We start from the raw sequence: 13,338 nt of genomic DNA on the forward strand, positions 1-13,338 counted from the left end.
GAGTTTACCTCGGCAATGAGTTGGAGCAGTTCTCTTTCAAAGTGTAATACAGACATGCTGAGCAAAATTAGTTCCACATCACCTGGTTAAGGTGGGTAAGTTTTCCATTCACGTTCAGAACTAGCAAAGACAGTAATCACCCCTGTAATTTTGTTTGGCTTGCCTGTTGGGAACCTGAGTCTTACAGGATATGACTCCCTGCCCCCCACCTACTAGGTCCCAAGCCTAGCAGTTGAATGTGAGGGAACTTAATATATTTATACTTCCAGCTTAGATTCCTCCGTAAATTGGATCAGGTCAACCTTTCCCTGGTTCATTTTGAGCTAAATTGTGATCTAAGACAAGTTCATCTTCAGGGTTTCTTTCTCCTTCCTGGGAAAGCCATGCCGTCTGCAGCTCTTCCCTCCTAAATTGCCTTAGATTTCTAGATTATGCGTGTCTTCTCGTCTCCCCTCATTAAATCAGAAGTCTCCTGTCCCATATCCTCTCCTTAGATACTGGGCCTTTCGAAGGTTCCTAGGTGATACAATGATCTAAGTCATTATTCTTCAAACCTCCAGGAAATCTTCCTTTTCTGTGTTTGCAGCAGTAGGAGACAGGTGCGGTAGGAGACAGGTGCGTGACAAGCAGGTACCTTTCAGTGAATGACAGACCAGGTGATGCTGTAGGACAACCGAGTTGTGCCCCACCTCCCCCTCATCCACCCATCCGTGTGTGTTTCTGGATATGGATATAAAATACAGTGTTGTGTCTGTTTTAAATTGAAATAAATGGAATCGTGCTAAGAATCGAATTACAGCTTTTCACTCACCACATTTTCAGATCTGTCCATGCCACTGTCCAGTTGGTATGTCCTGACCGATGCACAGTAGCCCCCTGGAAAAGCGCTTACCAGGGTTTTACTTGTTCTTGGAGTTCTTAGTGGGTGACGGACCGAGATTGCCGCCAGCACTACTGCAGGCGACAGTGAATAACCATCCTCACACGTGTCCCCCTCTATTCCTGGGAGAGAATTCCTCTGGAGCAGATGGAGCAGTGGGATTTGGGGCGCACAGGACATACTTATTTCACTAAGTACTGCCAGAGAGTCTACAGAATGGTTGTATTAGTATAACACTCCCAACAGTGAGTGGTACAGGAGGGTCCGTTTTCCCCACATCCTTGCTGATATTTGTTATTTTTTTAAGTGTCTAATTTTTGCTAATCCAGTAGGTACAAAGTAAATGTTGGTTTTAACTTGTGCTTCTTTTGTTTACAAATAAGGTTGAACATCCCTCGTTTACTTCTTGGTCACGGGTTTCCTCTCACGTGAACTGCCTAATCATCCTCCTTGTTCTTTTTTCATGAGTTTCCCGTCTTGTTCCTGTGCTTGTTGATTTACAAGAGTTCTTCACGTATCCTTGCTATCAATTCCTTTTCTTCGACATTGTAAACATCTGTTAACGTTTTTCTGTTAACATTGTTTATGGTGTCCTTAATTTTTATGTAGCTAGAGTCAGTGAAATTTTTACCTTATGTTTTGTATTTTTTGAGTCCTAATGTATAGAAAGATAAGTGGAGAATAGGAAATTCAGAAATAGAATCTAAGACATACAAACATTTGGTATAAAATAGCATTTAGTATTTCAAGACAGTGGAAAAGATGAATTTTCAATACTTGGCATTTGAGTAATTAGGTAGCCTTCTTGGGGGTGGGAAAGTAGGTCCCTATACTACTATAAATTCAAGTTGGAGCATATATTTAAGTGTGAAAAGTGAGACCACAAAAAAATGCTTTCTCCGCAGTAGACTTCCCTTGGAATTCTCTATTTTGAGTTCCTGGGAGCTAGGACTAGGGAGCCCCGCCTCTGCCTTTTCTCCACTTGGCGTGCCCATCACACTTGTTTAATTAGCAGCCGCCTTAAATCTGACACATGTTGTGGGGCTTGGCCTAGCTGTCGCCTTTGTGCAAAGTCTCTGACCCCTGCCAGGAGGCACGGGCACACCTTCCTCTGCTCCCGTAGCTCCGTGATGTCAGCGACTGCAGTTTATGCGTCTGCCCTCCGTTAGAGTCGGTGCCATATGGCAGATTACTTACCTAGAATCTACTCAGTGTGAAGCAGGAAAACAATAAGCATCAACGATAAACGTGCTTAATCTAGAAAGGAAGCAGGAGTCAAATTGAAGCAAGTGTTGACTGATGGGATGCAACTTTGATTCTGAGCCTGTGGGGACTGGGTTCAAGTTGACTGCTTTTAGGAGAGTGGTGGCATCCACGTGGTGTTTCAAGATTAACCCAGCAGAAGAAGACAGGAAAGGTCGAGGGAAGAGCGGAAAAGCAGGAGTTAGGTGGCTGTTGCAGTAACACGGCGTGTGGTAACATGGTCCTGAACTAGAGGGACTAGAAAGGAAGTGGGACCGGCGGACACGATGCAGGAAGAATCACCAGGCCTGGCAGCTGGTTCAGTGTGAGTGCAGGAAGAGGGAGGAGTCAGCGATGCCTCCAAAGCTGCGAGCGACGAAGCTGACAGCCCCTGTGCCTGTGGATGGCGTGCCCATGGGCAGGGTGCCCATGGACGGGGTGCCCGTGGACGGGTCTTTGACTGGCATAGTTCAGACTTGGGGTTTGGTGAAACCAGAGTTTTCAGGTGAATCATGGAAAGACCTAGTTATCTGCACTGCTCTGTAGGCCTGACAGTGGCTGTTTGGAACTGAGATGGAGTGGGGTGATGGTGGAAGGAGGGCTTTACATGTACCATCTGGGTCATTCCAGGTCTTTCTGGAATGTTCAGGGGAAGAAGGAGGAGCAGGAGGAGAAGAGGAGCTGCCTTCCTCTGTGGACTCCAGTGCACTCACTTCAGGGGGTTCCCTTGCCCACCGAACTACAGCCCCACCAGATCCCCCAGCACGGTCAGCTCTGATAGCTGCTGCCTCCTGACCGGCCGTGCCTGGAAGATGTACCTTTACTAAGACTGTAAATCATTTATGAACTTCTTGTTCTCTTTGCTCAACGGATAAACTAGACTTTACCAAAAAAAAGGATGTTACTAGTAAATAACGAGAAATAAACACAGGAAGTATAAGAGAATAAACAGAAAATGAGCATGCGGGGCTCAGATTTCTGCTCCTGTAATGTCAGGTTTGTTGCGACTTCTTTGTGATACCTTTTCTGCTCTCCTGTACAAGTCAGTTTCTTCATCAATTGGGGCTATCTTGGTCTGACCCCGGTGTCACTTTTTATAAAGTACACTGTTTGCAGACCCAAAAAGTTATCCCTTGATTGGACAAGGAGACTAAATGGAAAGTAGTGATGACCTTCATAGACTCACAGCTGTGGGCGCTGCCGTCAGACCCGTCTGCTCATTGTCTCGTGCTCTGCGTCTCGTGCTCTTTATCTCATCGTATTCCCTTTGCAGGGCAGACCAGAGGAGAAGCTGCGTCCTTGCCCTTCCTCCTCAGAAAACTACTGTCTCCACAGGAGAACTCCCATGGAATTGTACATTTTCAGTTCCTGGGAACTAACACTCGGGAGCACCTAGTTCTTGATTCCTTAAGAGATGAAAGAAGATAGACACCTTGAGACTGTGAAGGATATTGAACCAAGGTTTTCACTGTCTCCCTATAACCTCTGCCTTCTGGAGAATTCTGATTAGCTTCATCTTTCAAGAGAATATAGAAGTCTAACTGTTATAGTTCTATAGTGTCCGAATAGCCTTTAAAATTACAGCAACTCAAGCAAAAGGTGTCCTCTCGAGTGCTGTGGTAAATTACCGCCCTCTGACCCACTGAGGGCCTGAGAGTGTGGCTGGGACTGCGCAGAATCGTAGCCGCCCTCCAAGTCCACCCACGAGACGGTTCCACTGGGTTCCTTCATTGTGGAGGTGAATTGGTATTCACTTCCCTGCCTTTCCTTCTCACCGTTGCGTAGGGGGAAGACCACCGCCCTGCAGCCCCCTTCTTTCCTTGGAGCAGTGATTTACTTAGTTCAGGAATGAACTCATGCTGAGTCAGTGGGCTGGAATCCGCCAACCAGAAAGAATCCAAGCATTGGCCTGTCCTCTCTGCATTTCCTGTCCCGCCTTTCCTGGGCCAGCTCACAGGGCCCAGGGATGTAGCTCTGATGCCCACAGCTGCCTTTGCCTTGCTCTGTCACCTGCCACTGTCATCAGCACACTTACATGCCCACAGTCTGTGTGTGTGTGTGTGGGGGGGGGGGGTGAACACTAGACTTGTATTAGGCATTTAACTTACTAGACTGAAGACTGTGGAGAATTTCACCTTGGTGTCTTAACTTCTGAGTTACATATTGCAATGTAGACTGTTTCTATGAAGTGTGTGTATTGCTTAGGCTTTCTTATTATTAAACAAATTTTAAACTTTTAATATTTCCTTAAGTGTTTTTTGTTTTGTTTTGTTTTTTGTTTTTTTACCATTTGGAATAACGGCAACTTACAGAAAGTGTCTATACTCAGAATGACCCGTTCCCTATCCTTGCTCTTAAATCGCCATTATGACTTGTGTTGATTCGCCTAAAAAATGACGAGAAATGGAGTACGGAAGAGTTTCTTTTTTAATCTGTTCTGATGTCTTCAGGATTCCTCTGAGAACATTTCACAGTAATTTTTGAAGCCTTAAAAGACAAGGTCCCCCTAACGGTGTTCAGTACTGATTGGACTTTCTTGACAAATGGTCACATTTCTATAAAAATTTCTATATAAATTAGTGCACATGTTGCGTGCACACACACACACACACACACACGCCAAATTGTAGTGATGGCTTCAGCATTGCTTCTTAAAGGGGCTGGGAAGGCAACCTGGCGGTATTTTCAGGTCAGGAAGCAGGTGAGCATCTGTTGCTTCACTTGCCAAAACATTAGGTCATATGTAATCAACAGGAGGCTTATTCTCATATTTCCTATTACTTTTCTTTGGTCTTCTAGAAGGTTTCCTTGAGTTCAAATGTCCCTTATTTAGGGGCCGAGCTGAATTTGTTGCTAAAAGAGTCAGAGGACTGCATGAAACTGAGAGGCTTTATGGGGGACAGTTTCGATGTCCTTGCTCCTGAACGTGAAAATGTGAACTTCCTGATAGGATTAACTGATGGGACCTTAGGATTCTGTGTAGAAATTACAATAGCATCACGGCCTCCAAAGAGTCTTGAATTTCGGAGATGTCAACCAAACTTGCATTAGTAGTTTATTAGCTCAGGTCACTTTACCTCAACTCTGAACTGTCACGAAGCTGGAAAAGGAACCACAATTTTGTGGAAGCAGAAAAGACTGGAATTAATAAACCTCACAGGGACAGCCTAAGCGAACATGAAAGAGCATGAAAGAACAGACCCCAAGTGCAAAGGAAGATTCCAGAACATTAGTCTATAAAATCGTCTGCATCAAAGTAATTTGTAGCACATCCATCCTTTCTTAAAAATAATTCTTACACCTTGATAATAGAGATGGATATAGAGAAGAAATGCAAATGAGCATCACCAAACAAGTTGACTTAGGGATTCCGAATTCTCTTTCTCGTTCATCATAGTCAAGACTAGACTCTAACTCATGCCAAGCCTTTCGTTTGGGTGGCTGAGGCATTTACTCTCTGGGCTCACTAACCCTTGTCACTTGTGCTTGGTTTCTCTAGAGATAATACCACGACTTCATAATGGGACACTGGCCCCTTCGTCACTTCCTGTGATCAAGCCATTGGCCGACGTTGCTGTGGGGATGCCTGTAAACCACCAGAAATCAGACTCTTCAGAGATGGACTCTGACGTGTCACTCAGCTGCAGGCTCAGCGACCTGAGCCGAGGGGGCAGTTTGGAAAGTCGAAGCAGCAGTTCTCGCTCCAGAAGCCTCACTTTGGTGAGTGACGGCTTTCTTTAATGCTTTGATGTGCTTGGGTTGGCTGGCTTTGCCCCAATTCCCTCCCCTTTCAGGAAGATCTTATCAAATTCTTTTGGGTTAACTAGCTTGATGTTTTGGAATACTTGCTTTGTGAAGTGGCGTTTAATTTTTAATCATCTTAAATTCTGACAAACACAGCGCGCTCCCCACAGCAGTGAAGGGAAGCTCAGTGTGGCTGAGAGCTGACGGCTCAGACCTGGGAGGCCCAGGCCTGCAGTAGCCACAGACCCTGGCAAGGCCTGCTGCCTGTCAGTCCCAACAACCCCAGGAGGAGAAATGCCTCATGGGATAAACAAATTCACTTGAAAACACATTTTTCACTCCTTTACAAATATAAATGCTTTTTTATCCCCTTCTCAGAATGCAGACCTTTCCACAGCATCCACAGCTTTGGGAACTTGCACAGTCTTTAGTTTTAAAGTTAAGAGAGGACCTTTTGCACTCCCCACTCCTCAGGGTATTCATCTTTCAGGACTGAGACCTTTGCATTTATAGAGGGAAGGACAGAGACAGTTCACCTTGGACCTTACTGATAATGGTCTATTGTTCATCTCAGTCCATCTAGAGAGAGCATGAATTTCCTTCAGTTACTCTGAGCCCTAAAATGAACCCCAATTATGCTGAATAGAAGATACACACGGTATAGATGGCAGTTAATAATAATGATTTTAAAGACTCCTACTTGCACATTTTCTTTTTTTAAAACCATCATGGTAGTATGTAATAAATATGATTTGATCCATTCACCAAAAGCAATTACTCTGAAAATCAGAGAACCTACAAATCCTTATGATGGAGAATTTGGTACTAATTTTTTAAATTAAAAAAAAATATAAAATATATATTAAAGGACATGTTAACAGAATATGTGGCAAAGACGCACAGATTAGTGCCCTAGTAATTAGTGGAGCACAGTTAGGAAGCAGTCCTGCTCTGAGACAGAAAGAAAGGTGTTTCCAAACTGTATGTGTCTACCTTGGGTACCACAGTCTAAGAGACTATCTCGTGCATGTGCTGGTGGAATAAAACTGAGGATGGTCGTCTGATGACCTTGGTATCTGAGGAAATGGGCATTAGGAGTCAGGGTATTTGAGTTAGTTTCTTGCCTTTCACATTTATTTTCATGTTGAACTTGAGACAAATCTCTTAACATCATCCTTTGTACCCTGGCTTCTTTTGACAGAGAACTAAGGTAATACTTGCTCTTCGACCCCTCCTGGGAGAGAACGTGATCCCAAGTATGTCCAGTGCTTTGAATTTAGGGAGGGAAAGTATCTGCATCCGAGTCATACAGGGACTGTCCTCACATTAACTGATTAATGCCTACTTTTCCTTATGTGGTAGCTCAAATGCGCATGCTCCCTAGGACGGGACTGACTTCTACCAAGGTGTCCCTTGAGAGTGGCATTAACTGACTGTTGCATACGACCTTCCGTGTCTTTTGTGTGTGTGATTCATACATCTGCTCAAATGCTGAAGCCGTGTTCTAGGAGTTAAGGACGCGACAGTGGAGCCTACATTCTGGTGACAGCGATCCATTATGACAGCACAGGCTGCCTTCCCAGCCACAGATTCCTAGACGGAAGTTAGAGTACAAGAGGCTTATTTGGATTATTCCTGGGACCCACGTGTGATAAGAAGAGAAGCAGGACTGAGCGGAGAGAGAAGCTGGGTTGTGAGGTAGACCCTACCTTAGCTGCTGCTCAGGAAGCTCTGGGGCTGGAATAGCCCTCAGTTGTCCCCATTGGGTCGAGAGCGGAGCATTTATACCCACTCAGTGATCAGCCACTGGATGCAGGACCCCCTGGAAGGAGGCATGACCTTGATAAGACAGTTTCTTTCAGCTCAAGACAGTCCCCAAAGAGGACTGAAAGCTGAGGGCCACCTTCCAAAAGCACTCCCATCAAATGGGGGAACAGCTCTTTTATTCCCAAGGGGCGATCTGGTGGTATGTCACACTGACTACCATGAAGGTTTAGGAGAAAATGAAAAGGCCTCTTAGAGGGATCAAAGCCACCAGAGTGCCTGCAAGATATCTTACCTAGAAGAAGCAAATCTGGAAAATGAATCCAGGCTGCTAACATGACACTGCCGTACGAAACACAACTCTTCACAGAATGTACATGTAGGCAGATGGGGTCTTAAGGTCTGTCATCCCGCAGGTTTGAAGAATATGTGTCCTGCTGATTGTCAAGATGTCACACACAGGAATACATCTTCATGGATAAAAGCTCTATTAAGTTTCAGCTACAAACTCACAAAGAGAAGTGGCTTATTATAAAACCTTTCATCATGGATATATTTTGGGTAATATATTAGAAATACCATTAGGTTCAAAGATGGGAAAGATTATAAATCTCTTACACGTATAGGTCGAGGTGGGTGAATGACAACTGCCTTGCTGCCTCTTAGCTGACTGTGCTGGGAGGGTTTTGGGGCCTGGAGTGTTGGCCTGCATAGGTTTCACAGTGGAGCTAAGTAGGGGTTAGGACGACATTTATATATTGTTTTAACCCAAAAAATATCCTTACACATTTTTAAAGTTGCTTTCTTCTTTACTAACCAATCAGCATCCTAAAAATCTGCTCATAATAGTAGTAAACATCAAGGGCAATGGAAACGTGTGGGTTCAGATTTAAATTTGCCTCCCTGTGTAACCTGAGAAGTTATTTATTTAATCGCTGTCTTCATTAGTTATTTTCTTATTTTCTTCATTAGTTAGAAAAGGGGTAAGTGGGATAATAATTCTTTCTCAAGGGTTATATATGGTAAAGATTAAATGTCTAGCATCTAATCAGTGCTTATAATACCAGCTTCTCTTTTGTGAGTTCCCTGTAGCTTCAGGTTGAGCCTAATTCCACTTCCTCCTGCCATCATCTTGTTTGAATCTCTCTCTCTCTCTTTGTTCTATCTCTCTCTTATCAGCAATCTTAGGAATTTTTTCCTTTGACCACTAAAGATGAGATGATTAAAAGGAAAATGCTCCTTCCCCACCCCCAATATCTCACAAATTTCTTAATTCTGTCATTCTTACTTATGACAGAATTTAAGTGAAAGAATGCCTATCCCCTACAGTTCTTTTCTGTCCAGTAAAATCTTAAAGTACGACTGTGATGTGTTTGATTTTGATTCATCTATATACTCATCATTGTATAGGACAAAAGTGGAAACAGCATTACAGATTCTACTTTTATGAAACATAATTAGATTACAGTCTTATGATACGTGTTTGCATAATTCTGCTTCCTACCCCAGTTGACTACCTATGATATTTCACTCTCTATAGGGGACACGTTGCAATCCTGTTCCAGTATCTTCTGCTTAGACCTGTTGACTATTTTCAAGCATTTTCCTTTCTGGAAAATCATTGAGCCAACTTTAGTTGTCATCTGTTTTTATTATACAGTTGTGTGTTTCCCTTAGAACTGGCACACTGAGAATATTTGACATTTCATTTTAAATGGCAACTAAAGTTTTCCAAACAACCATGGAACCCTTGACTTTTACAAAACATTGTCTCAGCAGTCAGGTCCCCCTGGACCAGTGAACTATCTACACCGGTACAAAATTTGTAAACTTTAAAAAAAATTTTTTTCCCTCATACTCTACTTTTTGGGAATCTATATTTGGAGAGCTGTATGCTTTTATTCTAAATCATCAGGTCTTTTTATAACTGTCTCTTTAGAATGGGAATCAACCATAGTAGTTTCTCCACTTGGCTGTCCTTTAATCCCTGACCTCATAAAAGATTAGTCAGTAACAGTGTTTTTAGGCCTCCAAATTGTATGGTATTACATGCACCTCTTGGAGGGCTCTTTAAGTAAAAGATAACCGAGTTCTGATCTATAGCAGTATTTCTTTTAAACAAAGGTTATTTTTAAAAGAAGATAAAAGACTAATGCCTGATGTTACACGAGAGTATCATAAAATTGAAGATCTGTTCTTTTTGAGCCAGTGCAAGTTAAAAATTAAAATAGCTGCTTAGTAGGATTGTCATGGTATCCATGTGGGGAAGTGTGTGACGTCTTTATCACTCAAGAGGCTGGTTGTGTTTGTGTATATATTTTGTCTTTCTTGTAAGGAATTCTTCCTCTGAACATTTTCTAATGAAAGGTATAGCTAGGACGAGAACAAATCAGCCAAATCCTGAATTACTTCACTAAGGGAGTATCTTTTGAATGTGTTTTTTCCTTTGAAACCTGAGAAGCTTTCATACAATACAAGGCAGCCTATCTTTATGAAGTTGGTAGTGTGGTTCTGGAACCTGCTACCTTGGGAGGTGATGCGATTAAAATAAAAGGTTCAAGAAGGATTGAGAGACCTTCATAAATGATAGCCCTTTAAGGCGACAAGGAAGCTGTGTTCTTCACCTCTAAGGACAGTATCTCCAACACTCAGGTGGCTCAGAAAACACCCTGGGACTCACTGCAGGGAAAGAACGCTGCCTCCTGCCAGTGTTCTTAGGTTCGCATTCTAAGTGGTCCTCGGTCTGCTCTGCAGGCATTCTGGAGCTTTGTCTAGAAAGAAGATGATTTGGCTAGTTGAAAAGGGGCGGGGGAGGGAGGCTCTTATTGCCCACAGTTCTTTAGGAATTTAGTAATATCGACGAGTGTGCTTCTTTAACGGTGGATTGAAACTTCCCAACTCCCCCAGCAGGCTTCATATTCATTTTTATCCCTAACTTGAGCAAAAACAATGATCCAAATTCATTACTGAGTTTTGGGGGATTTAATATTCAGTGAACTGTCTTGAAACCCTCCTTCTCCCTCAGCTGACAAGTGTTATTGCCCGAAAGTCACATAATGTGTCGGTGATGAGACAGCAGTTGTCCGCTCCTGATTACTCCCTCCTCCTCCAAAACCTTTGATGCTTTTGGCCTCACCCACCGGTCCTGGAATAAGGAGGGACAGCCAGCAGTGGTGAATGCAGCCTCGGGGCCAGCTTGCACTGGCATCTGAGTAGTACACTAGAAATCTGACACACTGGTTGCTAGATGATTCAAGGAAAGGAAACAGGACAGAGGCGTGGAAAGGAGAAGCAGACTGGTCAGTAGTAACCCCATCTTCCTTTCAGTTCTGGCTCTTTACCCTGAGTGAACCAAAAACTTGCTGGTCACAACAGCCATTTTAAGACAAAGCTTAAATAGCTTTTATAAAAATTCAATAAACATTTAGTAAATGCTTACTACGTACAAAGAACTGATCAATGAGCAAATAAAATCCGGTTTTAATCTTTCTAGGAACTCACAATTTAGTAGCAAGATAGCCATGTGAGGCTCTAGGCTGGGGAGGGGTCTGGGTACACGTCTGATGCCACACGCGCAGGGCAGCTCTACCTCAGTCCAGATCTGTCTGTACTGTTGCCAGTTAAAGTTCAAGGCAGCCATGGAGGCAGGCTGTAATCCTTCGAAGCCATTATTCTTAGATCTGTAATCAAAACTGTACACATCTCATCTCTTGCTGGTTTGTTTGTGTCTCTTTCCGGCCAGAAGTACAGGTTTAAGTTGGCCATCATGAAAAATTACAACAGTGACTAGTTAGAAATAACCATAATTAAACCCTAAACTGAACTGTGGGAAACACCACAGGCACTCGGTCTTTCTTAGGAGATTGCCAGAGCACGCACAGCATTTAGAGCTACCTATGCGAGGGACTCCAAAGAGGCCGGCTTGGGTTTTCTTCTCTCCCCCCTGTTCTGTTTCAGCTGCAGGGGGTTCTCTCATCAACTGATTATTTCATCAGTGAAGCCTTGCTCAAGTGTCAGGGAGTCATTTTGGTGTCTGGAAAAAGAAAATGTGAACATCGAGTCACACTCTGCCAAAGCAAACACCCGAGGCTGCCCGCCTAGGAGAAGGCTGGTTAGGAGATCTGGGTTCATCTCAAGAAATATTTTCAGCCATCATAATCTTTTTTATGATTTTTTTTTTTTTTTTTTTTGTCTAGAATAGAGATGACTTCTACCGGTTTTTTTTTCTCCCTCACAAGGAACTGCCACAGTTGTCTTTAGTCTGTAGTTAAACCAAATTTCTTTGTTTAGGAGAAAAACAAAACAAAACAAAAGAAGCCTAAGAACTTAATTTAGTAGTTTTTTAGGTAGGAGTTAGTTGAGTATGAGTAGTTTAAGGCATCTCAACTTTTTTGTTAAACCAAACGAGGATTGTTTCCTCTCTACTATTTTCCCCAAAATGAAGTCTCTTTTCCCAAATCTGTACTCCCACAGGTATATCCAGGATTGGTGACTTTTATAAGTGTTGGTAGCATTCACTGTAAAATTTGTCATCCACCTGACCTGGCTGTTGCTCCCAGAGCTCCAGTGGGACTAGAGGGACATGGACATTCTCCCGTCATCTGTGCAGGGCTAAAGGCACATCAATGATACGTGCACAGCGCGTATTACAATCCTGTCAGTGGGTTTAGCATTTTGAAGTTTCTGGTTTGAACAAGATAGAAAATATTTTTTCACAACGTATGTCCTCTTTCCCTTGCAGCCATTACCTGAAGTCAACTGGGCGGCAGAATGGGCAAAGTGTGGCTTTCTAGACGGTTCCTTTAGTATCTGGAGATTTACAGCCTTAACGAGCTTTGTTGTACTCCACAGCCCAAATTGGTGCATTAAAAACACCATCTATAGAACAGGAATTTAAAAACTGTTTCTGCGGTCAGCCTGCTACCTTCCAAATAATAGGGACAAACTTGGGTTGTCTTCAGCTTATCCCTTCCCAAGGAAGCTGCTGTTTCTGTTTCTCCTCATTTCCTACATACTTAGTTCTTTGGGAACTAAGTTAGCCATGGCCACTTCTGGCAGCACTGCCAGTCAAGCGGGGCCACCCCTGCCAGGGCTCCAGCTTTCTACGTCCTCCACATGGGCCTCTAAGCCAGTGCCTGGCTTTTTTTTTTTAATACATCACAGCTTTGTTGAGATATAATACACATACCGGGCAGTTTACCCATTTAAAATATGCCATTCAATGGTCTTTAGCAATTCAGAGTTGTGCAACCATCATTACAATCAAATTTAGACCATTTCCATCCCCCCAGAAGAAACCCCGTGCCCGTTAGCAGTCGCTCCCCGTTTTCCTCCAGCTCTCTGGCTCTGTTTGCCCATCCTTGGCCTTTCTTTTCATGCTCTCCTTCTTCCCCTGAAGCTGTGTCTTCCGCTTTCACACCCCGAGAGGTAGGGCAGCGTCTCTTGGGAACATGTCCTGGGAACGGGAGTAGACAGGAGTGCTCTTGGAAAAAGGCCATGTGCCCCTTTTCTGGCCTTGAGTAGTACCCTGCTCCCCTGCCCTTGGCACCAGGCTGTTTCTGTGGCTACCTTCTTACCTCTCCCAGGTGCACGCAGAGTCCAGGTTCATTTGGAGGGCAGCTTCATGTTTGGAGAATTAGGCAACAGACTGAGCCCACAGCAATTTTGGCACTGCCCTTTAGGTCAGGGCTCAAGGCCAGGCTGATCAC

At 43.6% G+C, this 13,338-nt stretch overlaps 1 protein-coding gene across 2 annotated transcripts in view; it reads left to right on the forward strand.

The window, feature by feature from the left end:
- PROSER2 (proline and serine rich 2) overlaps positions 1 to 13,338 on the forward strand; it is a 40,139-nt gene that overhangs the window by 12,043 nt on the left and 14,758 nt on the right. For both annotated transcript variants that reach the window (XM_019710278.3, XM_074324985.2), the window contains one exon: positions 5,622 to 5,842. In XM_019710278.3, the coding sequence (XP_019565837.3) occupies positions 5,705 to 5,842 (138 nt within the window). In that variant the 5' untranslated portion in view covers positions 5,622 to 5,704. The remainder of the gene's footprint in view (positions 1 to 5,621; positions 5,843 to 13,338) is intronic.

This window comes from Rhinolophus sinicus, chromosome 1, assembly GCF_057876585.1.
Source record: "Rhinolophus sinicus isolate RSI-liver-muscle chromosome 1, RSI-T2T, whole genome shotgun sequence".
Classification (NCBI taxonomy): Eukaryota; Metazoa; Chordata; class Mammalia; order Chiroptera; family Rhinolophidae; genus Rhinolophus; species Rhinolophus sinicus.